The sequence below is a fragment of the Chinchilla lanigera genome, unplaced genomic scaffold (assembly GCF_000276665.1).
Source record: "Chinchilla lanigera isolate Chin_1 unplaced genomic scaffold, ChiLan1.0 scaffold00087, whole genome shotgun sequence".
In the NCBI taxonomy this organism is placed as follows: domain Eukaryota; kingdom Metazoa; phylum Chordata; class Mammalia; order Rodentia; family Chinchillidae; genus Chinchilla; species Chinchilla lanigera.
Genome location: NW_004955488.1, coordinates 5,115,726 through 5,135,158, shown reverse-complemented (window position 1 = coordinate 5,135,158; position 19,433 = coordinate 5,115,726). Strand labels below are relative to the sequence as shown.

Below are 19,433 nucleotides of genomic sequence, written 5' to 3'. Positions count from 1 at the left end.
TGAGTTCAATTCCTGATACCGGAAGAAAAACACAAAAACAAACAAACAAAAAAACCAAAAAAAATTATTATCTTAATTCATAGATGATGAAACTAAGAAATAGAAACGTCAAGAAACACGGTCAGGTTCAGCACATTCACTCTGGATGCAGTGTCAGTCTAACTCCTAAACTACATTGCACAGGTTTGATTTGTTAAAATGAGTGGTATAGTAATAGAAATGAATAGAGCCATACTCAGTTTTAGAGAGTAATCACTTTTAAGTTCTACTTTATACATTAATGTAAGGATCTGCTACAAAGATTTTTTTAAATGCTTAAATAGAATGGAATTTCGTTAAACTAATTTCAAAGCAGACATATGACTTCAAAGTATATGCTTTGGTACACATAATTTTATAAAAAATTTGCCCACTTTAAAATTTTCTAATGACATTTGAAATAAATTTTAATTTATTTTTCTAGACTGCTATTATCTCCTATTTCAATATGAGACAAAATAACACATTCATAAAAGTCCCAAATTGCTAATGCTTTTCACTTTTAGTTTACTGTTGAGGTTTAAAATGCATAATTTAGATATTTGATGAAAACAATTTGAAATGTCTTTTGAAACACAAGCAAATGATAAACAGAAAGGCAGACAGAGCTATTTTCAAGTCATTCATCTAATGAAAGATATATAAATCACCTTCATATCAAATGAACTGACAATAAGATTTTCTGAAGCATAAATCTTCTCTGAGGCTAAAACATAAATCTTTCTAAGGCCTTAAGCATCAACTTGCCATATTTCAGCAGAGTAGATAAAAATTGCTTTATATTATAGAAACAGCTTCTATTTTAATCAACTCATTCACTTAGATAAGTCTTTTGCCCACAAATTAAAAAAACGATTGATTTTTAAAAAGTATTTCAACTACCTTTTTTTCCCTACTGACCCACACGAGTACCTAAAAATCTCAATATTGAAATGGATCCCTAGCTTTAAAAGTTAAGAATGAATTAAATATGAATTATGCAACTTTTAAAGGAATAATGTTGATTAAATTTAGGCACCTCATAGAACTCAGACTTTGATGTGAAAATTTTAAAATAGTATTAGAATGAATTGCCTGCTAATTGCTACAGTATAGTCATACATAAATAAATACCTTTTATATGTATATGCTGTAAAACACATATTTACTCTGTTCAGAGTAGAAAGAAGAGTTATGCTGGAGATATAACAAGAACCTGGCCATTTCATTTGCCAACAAAGAGATGGTTAGAGTTCCTTAAGAATTTTAGTGATTGAGCTTGTAACTCAAATATATTTAAAATAAATAACCAAATTATAACATAACATTAGCGTACAATGATATTCTTTCAAATAGCTACATATTTGTGTGTGGTATCAGCATAACTACAGTGGTACAAGTATATATAGACTATTTATATACTAATTACAAATGATCAGTTTAAAAATGACCAACTTTACAAATTGATTGTTTAATCCAAGCAAGTCCCATGAAGACAACAACAATGAACACTGTCTATTTCTGTGTCCCTGTCCTTAGGATGGTATCTGGACCATAGAGAGCACTGCACTAAAGGAATGAGTGAATACGAGAGAGGGAAGAAAGGAAGAAAGGGACCACGCTGCCAGGTGAACAATTGTCTCTGCGTCTCGGACATACCAACAGAAAGGGGATTACGGTAAGACTTCCCTAGGTGAATGCTTTGCGATCTCTTGTGCATTAGGGCCATCTGTTAATTGAGGGTCATTTGATTTCTAAATGACTAGCTGAGATTTTCCCTCAGTTGCTATGGTATCTAAGGTAGTTGTCTTAGAGTGAAAGCTCAGCTCTCTCTCTGGGCCTGATTTTCACTTAAGCTGAATTAATCTGGGCCCCAAGGAGTTGGTATTTAAGTATCATTTAGTAAGCATGTCTAAGGCACTTCTGCTGTTGACCGACTTAACCTTTGGCTTCTGTGTAAACATTTGGTGCCATCTGGATAAGTATTTAATAGCTCTCCAAAGAGAAGAAGGGTCAGAGCTGCACAGTCATTTTCCTGAGAACTAAAATTAGTGGATCTACTACATGAAGTAGCACTGTTCTCCTTTTCTTCACCTGTTTTTCTTCTGACATGACGTGCAAAGGCCAGAAGAGGAAAGAGAGGAGGCAGAGGGATTAGACAACTGTCCCCTTTCAGTCCCAGTCCCTGCCTTGCTTCTGAAGCTGCAGTCACATATTTTACTATTTAAAAAAGTAGCATAGTCAGTTTTCCCACAATCAGAATACAAGAACTTAGGAAAAAATACCAACTCTGTATATAGTTCTATGAACATAGTATTTGAAGTAATTTACAAAGGGAATCTTTATCCCATCAGAGGTAGTTCAGAAGTGATTGTTCTAATCCAGTGATGACGAACCTTCTAGAGTTTTTGATGATACAAACGGCCCACTGCAGCACGCGTGCCACAGGTTCACTACCACTCTTCTAATCTATCACTGCTGTGACTCAGTACAAGAAAATGATATGGGGGCTGGGGATTTAGCTCAGCGGCAAAAGCGCCTGCCTGGCAAGCGCAAGGTCGTGAGTTCGGTTCCCGGTACCGGAGAAAAACCAAAAAAAAAAAAAAGAAAAAGAAAATGATATGAAGAATATGGCCATTCCAAGGATGGTGACACCCACAGAACTTTTGGAAAGCACGAGTGAGTGACATATTTTAAACTTGGAATTTACAAAAGTTACTGTGTATGTGTACAAAATATTTTAAGGGATTACTTTTTGTTTTCAGTAGCCGGTTACTTAGAGAATTTCAGCTAGAATCATAGTACTACTTGACTTTGTTTGGCTTTGTGTTCTTAAAAACAAAAGCCCATAATTTATAGCAATTTGCTTTATATTTTATAGACTTGTATGCTAAACTTTACTACAGAGGAGTTCAACAAACAGCTAAGTAATGGGTAGATGAATAAGGCAAGAAATATCAAAATGTACTACAAACTACAGATAAAACTTACTATAAGCCCTAAATCAGAAACTTTTATTTCAATTTATACTTTATATCATAATCATTAGACAAACTGTACAAATTAGAACTTAACATTTCATCATTCTTGACCACAAACCTGAAAATATAATCAGAGTCAATGTGCAAAGTGAGCACAATAGATTAATTCTCATAGCACTCTGCTTTAAAAATATTGAATATTAGGCAATTCCCTAAGAAAATGATTTAAGAAAAACAGAAAAGTTCAATGATCAAATTACCTTGAAATATCAGAAATCTAATCACTGGCACAAAAATCTTGTGCTAAAAGAAAAGCACCAGTCCAAATGGTTTTACCCAAAACATTGGTAAGAGGTAATTCTTATTCAAACTATTTAAGAGTAGTGAAATGGAGAAAATTAATAAAATGAATTCATGAGGCTAATAGAACAAAAATTATTAAAAGGACTAGACACCAGTTATATGTCCAGCACTATTGTATATGCATAGAATTCAGTGATGGACAAAACTCAAAAAGATTACTGCCTTCGTGGAATTAATATTCAAATGAAGAGGAAAAGTAGCAATACTTTTTGTTTTAGCAAAATTTAGGAAAAGTAGTAATACTTTTAGGAGCATTTAGGAAAAGTAGCAATACTTTTAGGAGCATTTAGGAAAAGTAGCAATACTTTTAGGAGCATTAAAAGGACTTAAACACCAGTTATATGTCCAGCACTATTGTATATGCATAGAATTCAATGATGAACAAAACTGAAAAAGACTCCTGCCTTCATGGAATTAATATTCAAATGAAGAGGAAAAATAGCAATAAACACAATGAATAGGCAGTTTAAACATGCTAGAAAGTGGTAAGTGGTGTGGATAAAGACAATATGGAAGATGGAATGGAAATTAGAAATTCCAAGTGCATATTTGCGTAATGCCAAGTTGGGTAGACATTGCGGTCCTTACTGAGAAAGTGGCCTCTGAGCAGCAAGGAGAAGTTAGCTACACATATATCTGCCCAGAGAAGCAGCAAATGTAAAACCCTGGGGTTGGGAATATGCCTGCCATACTTGAGTAACTACAACAATTCCACTGCTGGGAAGTTGAATCAGAAAAAGCAGCATGGTAGATAAAGTTAGAAATGCAGGAAGAGCTGAAGGATGTTAAGACTTTGCTGGCCATTGTGTGGAATTTGGCTTTTACTAAATCAAAAGTGAAGACATTGGAGGATTTGAAGAGGCGAGACTAGGAGCACTCTGGTTTCTATGTTTAGAAAAGACACAGGGGAGCTGAGGGAGAGGCAAAAGGACCATTAATTAGCTGCTGAAATAGCCAATGAATGTAAGATTAAAAAGCAGAACCAAATATTAGTAGTAGAAATGTGAAAATTGGTCAGATTTTCAATATTTATGGAAGATATGGAAAACAGAATAAGAAAAGAGATTTATAAAGTTAACTCACTTATGTTTATAAATATAAAACATCTGACTAAATTATAGGTAATTCAGCTCTGTATAAAAATTACATCATAGGCTGCCAGGGTGGTAGTTCCTGTTGGATTGATATACCCAAGGAAGGATGTACAATTATTCAGTAAATGCATGTTATGGCTTAGATCCAAAATGTCTTCCAAGAAAGGAACCCTATTCTACTGCTGGTGGGAATGTACATTGGTGAAACCACTATGGAAATCAGTTTGGAGATTCCTCAAAAACTAGTGTTGGAAGTCCCACTTAATCCAGCTATTCCCCTTCTGGATATTTTCACAGAAGAATTAAAAATGTCATACCACAGCGATATACATGCACCCATGTTTATAGCAGCACAAATTGTTGTAGGTAAATCTTGGAAATAACTCAAATGCCCATCAACTGAGGAATGGATAAAAAAGATGTGGTGCTTTTATACAATGGAGTATTACTCAGCTTTAAGAAAATATAAACTTGAGGCTTTTGTAAGTAAATGGATGCAACTAGAGACCATACTCATAAGTGAAATAAATCGGACCCACATGTGTAAACATCATATTGTCTCCCTGGTGTAGAAACCTGAAAGAGTGAGGAAAACTGAAAATGTACAGTAGATGGTAGGAAAGGGAAAGAAATTGCTCAAAGGAAGGAATGACTGGGATGAGGGAAAGAAGAAAAAAGAAGGAAGGCAAAATACATATATGAATAGCTGGGATAACTGTACTGCTGATGTCTTATGGTATATTGAAAAGAACAGTTAATGCTTAAAATGTTTTATGTTCTGACCAAATCTGCTTGCGTATATCTGCTAATCTGAGCAACTGACTTGAAGGTATCAGTATGCAATGGAACAAACATGCTGAATTCTTACCATCTTGTCTAGTGAAACTCTGTATTATCTCTAATGTTTTATCTCATAATTATTTTTTTATTCTCTGTAATGTTCTGAACAATCTTCCATTCTTGCATCTGGTAATCTGAGCAATGTACTTGAAGATAACAATATATAATGTAACAACCACTGTTAATTCCTATCAATCATTTTGTCTTGAAACCTTGTATCACTTTTAATGTTCTTGCTTTGTTTCGTTTATGTTTGTGATGTTAAAATAAATAAATAAATAAAAGGGCTGGGGATATAACGAACTCAGTGGCGTAAGCACCTGCCTGGCAAGTGCAAGGTTGTGAATTCGATCCCTGGTACCGCAAAAAAAAAAAAAAAAAAAAAGTTTGTGATGTTGCTTCTGTTGTTCTTTTTCTTTTTCTCATTTACTACTCTCTTTAAAATTAAAAAAACCCAAAATGTCCCCCAAAGTCTCATATGTTTGAAATGTAATTGGATCATGGGTGCTACACTCATTGGAGCTCACTAGCTGTGTGCTGTTAGGAGGCAGGGGGTGGCGGTAGGTAGGTCACTGGTGGTATTATCTAAAAGGGCCTATTCCTGTCCTTGGCTCATTTTTCCTTTTCTCTCTGTTTCCTGGGCTCTGTGGCACGAGCAGCTTCCCTCCCACCATGCTATTTCTGCTTTGGAACTGTTGGCCACGGACTGATCACAAGGAACCTATAAGCCAAAATAAACCTCTTGTTCATTAAGTTACAGGTATCAGGTATTTTGTCCCAGTGATGGGAAGCTAACACAATGCAGAAAATGACTATAAAATTCAATATCAGATCCAGGTAAAGCCCTTGGAAAACTAAAAACAGAAAGAATTTATTTGACCAAATAAAAATAAAATCAAGCAAATTATAATGTAAAACTTTAGAAAACTCACATGGAAAAAGACCAGTAACACTAATCTTTTCTAAGGTTCTTTAAAGCAACCCCCAAATAAACAAATAAAGAGAAACATCATATTTAATATGAAACTTCAGAGTCTCATATCTCAGAGAAAGACATTTTTGCAAAGGAAATAATAAACTATCACAATTTCAGAACAATATAATTATCTCTAAGTAAAAACTAAGAGACCATATAGGAAACTATTATAACTTGATATATTAGAAAGGTTGTGATTGCAGGTCAGAATATAAAAATAAATAGTATGCAAAAGAAATATATTTTTCTGCCTTTTGGCAAAGCAAACAGTTCCACTATAATTTCTGGAGTAGTGTGTTCTTTCTTCTGCTTATTTGTAAGTTTCCTTTGTTATATTCTGAGGCCCCATATGTGTCTTATAAGTTTCCTTTGTTATATTCTGAGGCCCCATATGTGTCTTATATGTTACTTGACTCTAGGGGTATTAAAAACCAAAATGTCCAAGAATGTTAAATATTGTTGAGATGTGGTTGCAGTAGAATTCTCGTAAACTCACAAACATACTCATAGTTATCATAGCTACTTACAGCAATCAAGCAGTATCTTATTAAGTTGAAAAGGGGCATAATGTCTTACTCAGTAACTTCACTTCTAGATTTATAACCTAGAAAAACGTCTCATGCATGTGCATGACAGACACTGTACATTGTCAGTACAAGAAAATACAGGAAAAAACCCAAATGTTCACCAATATTAAACATAAGTCTTCTAACATATAGTTTTATGCTAGGAGACAATAGAATAGTTAAAATGAATGAACCCTATATACAACATCATGGAGCTAAAGCTCAAAAAGAGTATAATAAGGAAAATGTGCAAAGATTTATTTACAAAAGGATACCACTTAGGTTAAGGCAAAGATGTGAGATATAACATGTTACTGTAGCTGCATATATATGAGGTATTTTCATCATCTTTTAGGGTGAAAAGAGAAAATAAAGGCATCTAATAATTTGTTGAAATGATGAGAAGTACATATAAGAGGCTGCTAACACTTGCTTAATTTAGATAATACACAGAGCTTGTTATATATTCTAAATTAAATGATCTCTAGTAGCATTTAAGTGGAATTTGATTCTTTGCAGTAGAAGTACTGTCCTGAATTGGGTATCTGAATATTAGCTATGTCACTTACCATCTCTGTAACCCTGGGCAGGTTATTTAGATTTTCTAGTCCTAAATTCCTTTGTATGTAATGTGGCAATAATGATTTTATCCTTCAGTGAGTTGCTTCAGAAATGGCTTAGATAATACATAGTAAGCACTCAAAAAATGTTTTCAATTGATCTTGGGATGTAGCTCTGTAGTAGAGTACCAGCTTAGTAAAGTACTTGGCTTAGTATGGGTCTGATCCCTTGTACCACACACATAATGTTTAGAACTTATCATTATTCGTATTAGCAACTTAGGTTAAAATCAAACAATTTCTGCTATTAAAAAATGATTATCAGTTGTACATATAAAAAGGGCAAGGAATGCATGATTCACTAACTTAAATCAGGTAGATAAATTTCATATTTCTTTCTTTAGAACTTTAAAAGGATATTTATTATAAGCTTCTATGATAGTTTATTGTGTTTACTCAAAAATCAATTTAGTATCAAACTAATTTGTGAATTTGCCATCCTCTAAGAAGAGGCTGAAATCAAAGGGATTTGATTAAATTTTTAAATTTTCAACCAGCTGTGTTTGCTGAAAATATGACTAGCAAGAGATAAAATGGAAGAGGGTTTATAGTGACAAGCATATGTACTGATAACTCTAAGCTGGAAGGAGTTTGAGTTTTTTCTTGCCGTATCATACTAGAACATATTGTACAAGAAAAAATATATCTAGGGAAGTTTCTTGGACACTGCTTGATAAATTACTTTCCAGATGTTCCAATTAACATATTCACAAAATGGTTCTTGAACTTACTCCTTAATTTTTTGTCATTAGAAGCCACTGGAAATGTTCTAAAATAAAGGAGGTAACTGGGAAGATTTGTAACTTTATAAATGTCTTATCAAAATGCATCGTTCAATTTTTTGAGCCAAGTAGACAATATTTAATGGTTAAAGATTTAAGTGACAGTACCATAATTATTACTTCAATCTCTGACATTTTTACAGGCCCCAGATTTTTACTTCTATATTCTCCTTCCCCCTCCCTGTCTTGGTCCCCACTTTCATCTTGTCCCTGCTTTTCTTCCCTTAGCTTTTTTTTTTTCCATCTAGCAGTCTTCTTGAGTTCTCTGTCTATGACCCTCAAGGATGAATTATAGAAGGATTACAATGGGATTTGATTGATTGTGGAATTTTTATGCAATCAGATTTCCTCAACTAATGAAAAGAATTTAGTTCACACTACATTTGTAAACCATGGTACCATTTTGGATGGTTTTCTTACTAAGAGGTCAGTGGTGATAAGAATAATCCCAGGTTATGAGAAAAGAGGGGATCAAAGGCTAAGAGTAGGGGCTGGGGATTTAGCTCAGCGGCAAAAGTGCCTGCCTGGCAAGCGCAAGGTCGTGAGTTCGGTTCCTGGTACCCGAGAAAAACAAAACAAACAAAAAAAACAAACAAAAAAAAAGGCTAAGAGTTGTGATTAAACTCATCTAGTGAAATTGCTTCCAAGATTCTAGTCTGAGTTTCATATCCTTTCCTCAACTTCACTACTCATTCTTTTCAAATTTGGCCTCTCTCATTTCTTTATCCATCTCTCTCACTGAGACCCAGTTATAAGAGAAAGTACAAACACAAAAGTAACATTGAATGGAAACAGATTTTAATGAAGTCATTCTTTGTGACTTTGTCAATTTAAATAACCAAAGCAGAGTAATACGCAGGAACCAAAGTAACTGCAGTAAACACAGTCTTCCACAAAAGTCTGCATCAAAAAGGAATTGCCCCTGCTTCATAACCAAGATGATACTAGATGCAACTACGATTTCTCTCTGTTTCTTTAAAACTTCATACTAAATAATAGTAGAGTAAAAATGCAATGTATGATCGAGAGGCCAAAAACAGCACTCAGCCCTATCACCTTAGTTATTCAGGCATTCAGCTGTGTAACCTTGGAAAACCTCTGGATTCCATGTAGTAGAGTTGCCAATGCTTATGTTCTTAAGAAAAATATCTTTGTTGGACTTGCTAATGGCTTGTAAACATGGAAGAGGAAGTCTACCCTCTATAATGAAATTATAGGAGACCAAACATTAAGTATTAATAGCCTGGCCTCTCCTGGAAGCTCTGGAAAGTAGTAATCAGGTTGAGTATTTTTGATACAAATACTGATATAATAAGCAATTCCATAATTTCTTTTCAAGAGTTGAAAACAGAAGCTGTATAAAAAGTATCAGACATGCTTTCAGAGCATTAGTTCTCAAATTTGGCTGCACATAGGAACTGCTCAAGAAAAACTTAAAGTGACTGTTGCTTGGGTTGATCCCTTGAGATGCTGACTTTATGGCCTCCTATTATGGGCTGGAAATTAGATTTTTCAAAGCTCTTTGGCTGATTTCAGTGTGTGGTCAGGATGGAGAAACTCTGATCTATGACAAGGCAGGGAGCTGAAGAAAGAGTAGTAAGCCCTGTAACTCAAAGTTTGATCCAAAGACCAGGGGCCTCCAGGAACTTGCTAAAAATATAGGTTTCCAGGTCACACCCCAGACTTCCAGAATAAAAGTGTACATTTGAATAAGACCCCCACTGATTCCCATACTCATTAAATGCTGAGATGTACCTGAGCTGCAGAGATACTCTGATGGCTGGGTTAAATACCTTCCTAGCCCTAATCTTCTTTAACAAAGCGGGCTTCAATATTAACTTAGTTTTACTAGTATGCCTCCCTAGTGGAAAGAGAGATTTCTTTGTTCCTGTGCATTAAGTTGCATTTTAAATGAAAGCTAGACTTCTCCAACAGTCTAAGGCATTTTCTGAGTGGGAAGAACGTTTGCTCCTTTACAGTTACAATGGTTCTCATCTCTAGCTGCAATTTTGGATCTACCTGGAGTGCTTTTAAAATGTACTGGTCTCACATCAGATCTAGTGAATTAGAATTTCTAGGGTAGAGCCCCAACATTTCTATATTTTAAAGCTGTGAAGTGGATTTTAATGTGCAGCTAGCTTTGAGAATCATTATGGATGAATTCAAAGTCCACTGATTCATATATATCATTGCCTCCTTTAATCCAAAAATAGTGCAGTCAGTCATTTTGGCTTCTTAGAAGACTGTTATCAATTACTTCATTTAATAATAGATTAACCTGCATTATAAGATCCGTTAAATATTTAGTGCATGGTAGCTTGGTATCCATTTCAGTTCTCCCTTATTTTATAGGTAAGAGTTGATTATCCACATTAACAAAGGAAGTAATGACAAGCATATAATATAGTATAGTAATGCAAAAATAATGCTAACATTGTATTTATGAAACAGAACATTTCATTTCATAGTGCTTTTGCCTCATTATATCTTTGGAGAGGTATAAAACTTAGCTTGGACACCCCAGCCAAAGGGTGCAGAGAGATCTTCAAGGTATAGGTGGGCATAAAGAAATCAGCCACTATGAAAGATCCACAAAGTAGATTTAGTCCAGTGGGTTTTTCCAGCTGAGGAGCCCAAATCACTTTTCAGGGCACATAATACACAAAGATTGCAGATTGGTCTTCAAATATGAGTTGAAAATGATTCAGAAATCAAATAACTAAGCAAAGTGGTTGAACATACAAGTTAGCTGAAGAAGAACAGAATTCATTTTGAATGAAATGAGGCAGCTTAACTCTAAATCACTGCCAAATAGTCTTTTTTAATTGCACAAAGTATAAAAATAGGATAACATTCATGTAAAATTTCCTCTAAAATAGTTTTTGTTCCCATCCTGAAAAAAAAACCAAAGCATAGAATTCCATCACAAATTGAATTTTGTCATGACCAAGGAGAGCTCCTCTCTGGTTCCTCAGGTTTTTTTAAAAACCTATCAGGAAATATTTGTCCTTAAAGTGATAGTTGCAAAGATTATTTGAATAAAATATTATCCATATATTTTTCATAACAGGAATTTCAAGTACAAAGATAAATATGAACATCATCAAATCCACACAGCCTTTGAGACTGTGCCCCTCTGATAGGAAAAGCTCCACCAGAAGACTTCTGTAAGGCTGATCTAGGATGAAGATAGGCCACTGAATACTGGTGAATTAATGTTTAATTTATGTCATTAGGTAATACTAACATAAAACCCGAAAGACCTTGGGCTACAAATGATTAAAACATCTTTCTTATCTCTTAGACCAAACCTTTAAGTTAGATGAGAATCTTTAGTTGTCTACAAAGATCTGTATTGTATCTAAATAAAAAACCATTATATATTTATGATCAAATGCTTAATAAACGATAAGCCATTCAATTGAAAACAGCTTGACAGTGTGCGTAGTATAAATCTTTCTCATAAATCTGTCTCTAAAATACTGCCATCTCACCATTTGTAAATCCTAGCAGCAAATCACACAGGCAAACACCAATGGTTTTGGACAGGTGTGGGGAATGTAACAACCAGTTTAAACAAGTAGTTGTTTTATCCATCAGAAGATCAGAGTTTGGTTTGTTATTTTATAGTTTTTATGCTAAGTAGAATGGTCTGCATCCATTTACTCTTACTATACATTTCTATTTAAAAAGAATATATAATCATACTCTTAAGGGATATGATTGTGAGCTACATGGAAGGGTAGAGAAAATTGCAGCGGGCTGATACTGATAATAGACTTTTATAGTAACTACCTGTATGCCCTCAGATCAAGCACTTCACTCTTATGGGTAGATGCATTATCTTTAAAATATGAAGTTTTGAGTAAATGTTCTTTAAGCTTATTTTCAATTCTTGCAAGATTCTGTGAATTAAATTCTAGTTTAGGCATGATGCAGTATGAATACTAAATAGGATCACATTTACATGTTGAAGTTTCTTTTCAAGAATACTTACAGTTAAGTCTGGTGGTCCTGGAGGTCCTATATCTCCCTAAAGCAGAAGAAAAAAATTATTTTTCACATTATTTATAAGTTTCTGAGTGAATAGCAGCAATATCTGTAAGTAAATCTTGAAAGACATAATACAGTTTGTCTTGATAAAAGTCTATGCTCAATAAGAAATTTATTATGTGCCTTTCAGTTCTCGTGATATAAAAATTGTCTGGGTAGCTTTGCGCTTTTTGCAGTAGCAGAACTTGTTTTGAAAAGCTAAAATAATCTTACTTTTTCTTCTTTTGACTACTAATCCAAAATTAGAAAAAAAAATCCTTTCAAATATGGTTACTTGCCAAGAGAGCAGCTGGGGAGTGTCATAGTCACAGATAATTTTTCTGACAAAGTTAGGATGAGGATCAGCAGAAATAATAAGTGGATCTCCCTACTTCATGCCTCCCAGCTGCAAGAAATGGTTCCCATGACCTCTCCTAAGCTCTGCTGAACTGGCATTGTCTTTGCCATCAATGGAAAGAGGCTTTGCCTATAATGATGTATTTTTAAATGCTGAAATGGTTTTGCTGACACCCCCATGTTACTACAGATTCCCAGCAGCTGTTACGTTGACAAACTATTTGGAATATTTAAAAAATGGCTAAAGGTTCACTATTTTCTAATTTCTTTGTCACTTCTATGATCTGTTATCTTAGAAACTCTGCTACAAAAGCACTCTGTAATTAAGACCCAGTGTCTTGGCCTTGGTTGTTGTTGAGTCGAACATAATAGTCTGCATGTCCATGTTGTGTGGCATGGACTCTGGGACATTATACTCTCCTATTGAGAGTATCTTTAGGACTTGTCTCATTGAACTTAGCTACCTCAAAAGTAAAGATATACTGTATATTCATTATTTTTTGGAACAACCAAATTAAACATAACCATAATTGCCTAGGTATATGGGTATAGTTCAAATAACTGTTAAAGAACACCAGTGTAGTTTAAATCAGCTACAAGATTTGTAAGATAACTTTTAATGTACAGATTAATATTTAAGATAAACAAGAGTTTCTCTTTTTGGTACTGGGACTTGAACTCAGGACTTTGTGCTTGCTAGGCAGGCACTTATGCCACTGAGCTAGATCTCCAGCCCTAAGATAGACAAGAATTTCTAAATGTGTTGAGAAGGGAGAACAAAATACAGTGCAATGCATACATGCACACACAATTTCCATCACATGGGGATCACCTAGTAACCTTATTCCACACGACTTTTTTTGAGGATGCATGCATTTTATTATGTTCCATCTTAAACACACTGTCAATTACATAAATTATTTAAATTGTATAAACCCTATACAGATTAGGGCTATATCTTCAACACAACAAAAGTAGATTTAGCTCAATGCACAAAAGGCTTTATAAGCCTCCCTCCTTCACTCATTATATTTTTTCTTAATGCATTTTTCTTCATTCAAAGTGTATTTAACACCATATCTTATGCAACCAACTAACTCATTTCTGGAATTAAGTGATATTGTAAATTAATAAATCACTCCTTCATGTCTAAATCTTGGTGAATGCTAAACTCTAAATATGCTTGAGGTCCTGGAGCTCAAAATGTAGCTTCACTATAAAAAACTTAGCCAAGATTTTAAATTAAATTATTGCCAGAGAGAACGTAGTAAGTCAAGGCTCATCTCGCTTTTGCTATTACATTCCTTAACACATTTTTTAGAGGTTACTACCAATATACCATCACGAAATAGCATGTGGGAAAAACTGGAAGGAAACAGCATTCAGACAAAGACTGAGATACGAGTTAGTCCCCTCCCCTAACAAAGCCCTCTGCTTTCCCATTACAGTGGTAGCTCAGTAGCTGAGTTTCCGCACTCTGGACCTCTTTGATAATTTGGTGACTAAATACCTCATGCTGTTAAGCATGGGTGGAAAAAGTGAATTCTAAATACAAGTTAATGTTAAATAGCAACAGTGCGTTTAGAGTCTTCAAAGTAATTAAATGAACCAAAAGGGTCTTCATGTTCAGATGCTTTTAACCTAATAGTCTTCGGTTGATTTTTAAACAGTTTTGGCAGTTAGGTAGTATTGACAAGAAGTCACAGCATAAGTGCTGTGGTTTTCTTAAGAACAGATTGGTACATTTTTGGGTAAATATATTACCTTTTCTCCTTTTGGGCCAGGTGGACCACGAGGACCTAAGTCACCTTTCACACCCTGTGAAAAAGAATATGATCAATATGATTTTTATAAACAGTTCACAGAAAACTTCAATTTATAAAAAGTCGTTAGTGACAAAAATATATCATAATTTACTGAATTCCAGAATACCGTTCTTCCTTTTGTAGTACACAGAGGAAGAAAGACAATGTCACTAAAATAATCAGCAACATCTGTGTCGTGGTGGGTACAGATACATTAAATCAGTGTGAAGCCTCAATACTGCATATTTGTGCAACTTTGCTTCCTGCTAAAATTACATTAATTCACCATCTGGGAGAACATCATTTAGATCTATATGAGCTTTTAAGTATCCACTTTGGATTAAATTTGTGGATGTTGTAAATACCTCTGATTTAGCATTGATTTGGCCTTTATAAAGCTTGCCAAAAAATTCAAGAGTTAAATAAACAATATTTTTATGTCTCTATCAAGGAATATAATTGTGGGAGAAAAAGAACGAAGGATGCATTCTTTTTGTATCACAGCACTGGAGCTAACGTGCAATCTATTTCCTGTCTTACAGGATAGTTTTCTAATTCCTTTTCCCCTTTAACCTGGGTGTATAAGGCTATCAAGAGAAGCTATGTGAGGCACAGACAGAATATCAGGTAGATATTTTCATGAATCCTCTGGACTCTTGGGTGTTTAGCAGGTATTTAGTTGATCTGACTCAGAAATGACAGCTTTCGTAAATACAATAGGTTTCACGGGAGATCAGTGCTACAGCAGAATGCATTCAAGGTCCAAATACAAATAAAGGTAGATAGACAAATCCTGACTGTAAATAGGGAAAGATATCATCCTTCATCCTTGATTTAACACACTGGATGGGAGAGGAACAGTAATGGAAAAATGCATCATTCTAAAGCCACACAATGCACAGTAAGTCTAGGTGTCATGCTGTTCCGAGCTGAAGAATTCAGCTATTACTGTCGACAGTTTGTGGGGGAATAAATAATGCCAAATACCAGCACCCGTACCTACTCAATATAGCACCAATGATGAATTGAGAGAAACAAAAAGAAAATTTGATACTTAGGAATAATCTTGCTGCAGAACGTATGTGAACTGTGGTCTTACACCTTAAGAAAAACACTTTAGTGGATGACAGTAAGATCTAACTGACAAAAAAGCCCTTGGTAGTTGCACTGGTGCTTTGATGGGTAAAACTCATAGCTGTGTTTTTCTGGAATCATTTTGGAATATTTATAAGAAAAAGAGGAGTAAAAATTAAATTCTATTTGGTATACTATTCTCATTAATACTTCCCAAATAAAGTGTGTTTAAAGCAAGAAGGACAGTATTTTTGTTTTGGAGGGAGGTGAGTGGCTATGTGCTTTCACTGTAGCACATTTTTAAGAATTTAAACATGAATCATGCTTTTTAGTCATACATCATAATGTAACTGTTTTCAAATACCTTTGGTTATAATTCAGAACATAGATTTCAGCGAACATGAGTGGAAGAGGGTTCCAAGGCAAGCCGGCCAAGGTACAAGAGGCAAGCCTCTTGCACCACCAAGAGGGAGTGTGCAGGTGATGTGTGAGGAAGTAGGCATGGAGATGACCCCTGCTAGGCTTAAGTAACTGTCTCCAAGTTTGTTACACTACTCTCTTCTTGCTCTTTTCTCTCTCCAGAGAAGAAGTGAACATGAAAAAGGAAATTCCTGAAAAAGACCCTGAGATCCCTATTCAACCAAAATTGTTAAACATCTATAAACACAACTGATTAAACTACACTCTTTATGTAAACATGAGAATGTGAAAACAATTTTTTAGAAATCAAGAGAACTGTAAGCACAATGTTTAGGTAAATGGTCAACCCTGGCAGATGGGTGAGTTACAGAGCAATAGCTACATGGGTAGATTCTAGGGGCAAGATGCTTCCTAGTTCTTCCATTGAGTTCTGGATTCACTAGTGTTCCAGTTACAACCCCAGCTCAGAGCCATTATATACACACATATACTATTTCATAAGCATAAAGTAATATATTTTTAAAGATTCCTGCCTGCTAACTTAACCCCAACTATGATGTCTAAGAAAAAGACTTATTGGAAGTTAAGTCAGCTCCCTCTCAGGTGTTCAGCCAGGTATAATCAGGGGTGAAGAGATACGATAACCAAATACAGGAAACGGAACACTGAGGAGCACGGTAGAAGCACATAGCAAGAGTGAAGTGAACCATTCCCCGGGATCCCTAGTCCACTGGAGATGCTCAAGACGTGGGAAAAATGGAGTTCAGGAGAGGCACGAGAGGAATGACATTTTATGCACAAACTGAGGTAGTTTATTTAAGCAACCCACAAAATAGGCAGAAGTAATAGCTATTTTGAAGAGTTATTCTGACAATCATATGTTGTAAAAACATTCACTATGTGGCAGGTACTTAACAAATGTTGCTTTTATTTTTTATGTACAAGTGTAGGGATAACTGATAGTTCTTTCTGTTCTGCCTTTTTCTCAGTTTGATGGATATGTACCAACTGTGCTTTAACTGGATGGGATAAAATGCAATTCACAAGTATTGTATTCATTAAGCTTCTACAGAAGTGGACCCCTGTAACTCTTGTCCTCCTGTGACAAAGTATAATGTTGTTAAGGCCATGGCATTGGAATAGGCTGAGAGAAATGGAGCTGTAAGTACAGTTTTTCTCCTCCTGTCACCCCAGTGCTGTTATCAATGGCTACTGAGTGCTGGGGGGGAAAAGACACAGTACTCACTAAAAAGCGTAAAACACCCAGTGGTTCTGAGTCTGAATTTAAGACTGAGTAAGGTGGGTATTGTTACAGAGGTTTTCAGTAAAATGTATGTCTATAAAGATTCTTAAACACAGAGGCGTCAACTCTGCATCAACATGTATAGAGGCAGAGGTTGTACTAATGGCAAACTAGAAGATAGATCACACTATTACAACTGGAATTACAAAGCAAGTGGACTAAAAAACTTTTATTCCCTCTCTCTACCCTCCCTCCAACTCGTGATGCCCTTCCTATTTGAGAAAGATCTTGCTATGTCCTATTATCTTTTATTTTTCTCTCTATTTATATTTTGGGGTTTCTCATCTTTAAAAATCAGATAACACAAAATAATATGATTTGCTAAAATCTGAACCCATTAATTACTTCTTTTTCCCAAGCTTCCACTGCTTTGTATCTCAGTTCCCAGCAATGGCAATAGCTGTTGCCAGCTGATATCTCTGGTTTTGTATTTCAGTATTTTTGTATTTAGTAGTACAGATTGCATTGGTATGAGGAGATTAACACGATTATTTTAGAAACATCAGATGCTCTCATTCTGATAAGGGATAGTTGGAAGGCCCTATTAAAGATGCAGAGGGGACTAAAATCAAAATGCAAATCTACTTTTTCTAGATTATGTAATTCTACAAAAACAAATAAGTGAAAATATCTCTTTTCTATCGGAGCCAAATGTGCTTTATTTAACCCAGTTTCTAATTATAGGAAATGATGTATGGTTCTTGTTATATGCAGAACACTGTTACATGCTTCATGTGTGATGACCTCTTTGGTCCCACCCCAGAAAAAAAATGTAAGGTCAATAGTAGTGACATCCCATGGTGCATAGAGAAACTGAGGTAGAGATGCTAGTGTCATAGGCCAGCTTAGTAACAGAGCAGGCATTTAAGCTTAGATCATCTGGCTTGAAAAGTCACAATAATAAGTTTATAATACTCCTTCTCAAACTTCTCTGCAAATGCCATTATTGAATGCATCTCATATTGGGTCACAATCAAATCATTTAGTTATAGGTTAGAATATGTATAATGATGAGGTATTACATTTCAAAGGAAAAATTCTAGCAATTTAATTTTTGACAGTTTCAATCTACGTTTGGAATACCTGGTTTAAACTGTAAGGGCACCGTGTTCATTTGTACCACGGACATCAAGCAGAAGTTTACATGCGCTGGCACAGAGCCAAGGATATATATAGCCAGGAAGACAGCAGATCATCCTGCTGCTCCAATGACTGGGGACCATTACTGGCTGAGAGAAATGGAGCTGTAAGTACATCCTGCAGGATGCCAGATATCCTACTTTTACAAGACAGTCCAACAAGGCAAAGAACTGTCTTGTCTCACATGCCAATAGTGCTCTGCAAAGAAAGACTGAGCTAGGGTATCTTTCCCTTTAAATTAAAGTCTATGTTTTTCCAGGAGGAGTGAGCCCATTTTATGGGGAGCGTGGCATAGAAGGAATTATTATAAGATACACTGACATCTAAATATGAAGTGTGACAAAAAATATTGAGGTGAACATTTAAATTTATTATAGTAAAAGACACACTACCATTAATCCTTCTTAAAATACTCAAAATATCCTGCTGTTTGAACACACTGAACCCGTCATTTTTTTTTTAATTTAAATTTATTGGTACAATTTAGGTATACATAATGGCCAAATTCATTATAGAGAATTTGTATCTGTACACGATATTCACTCATCATTCTTGGCAATGTACCTTTCACTGTAATATGTAAAAAAAAAGATTTAACATTGACCATAGTTTTGATCACCTCTTGTAGAATATGATAATGAAGACTGTAGAAAAGAAGGTTGTTTGAATTAATTTAGTACCAATATCAAATCATTCCAACTGACTGTGATTTAGAAAGAGGCTTAGGAGTGAACTGGCCAACAGAGTCTGACACCCACGCTTTCTAATGCAATTCCTGAGACTAATACTCATGATGACTTTAATTCAGATGAAAATAGTCACTGTAATAACCTTCATTTCCTAAAGCACCCGTGCTTCTTGCCAGATTGAACTGTCATAAATGCTGAGTTCAATTTGTAGAGTCAGTATGTTTTTTTTTTTACGTTGAAAAATAGGCAATGATGGTTGACATGATTTAATGGGAAAGTAAGACTTTTCAGTCAAACATTTAGGGTTTGTGTCACTATGTTCTAAAATAAAGGTTGCATCAGTTTCCAAGTTTCTGTTTGCTGCCCCTGAAAA

At 35.0% G+C, this 19,433-nt stretch overlaps 1 protein-coding gene across 1 annotated transcript in view; it reads right to left on the bottom strand.

Annotated features, from left to right (window-relative positions):
- The window catches only part of Col19a1 (collagen, type XIX, alpha 1), a 304,391-nt gene that overhangs the window by 153,372 nt on the left and 131,586 nt on the right, over positions 1 to 19,433 (bottom strand). The window contains exons 13-14 of the mRNA XM_013504411.1: positions 14,394 to 14,447; positions 12,238 to 12,273 (exon numbers count right to left, since the gene is read on the bottom strand). Coding sequence (XP_013359865.1) covers positions 12,238 to 12,273; positions 14,394 to 14,447 — 90 coding nt within the window. The remainder of the gene's footprint in view (positions 1 to 12,237; positions 12,274 to 14,393; positions 14,448 to 19,433) is intronic.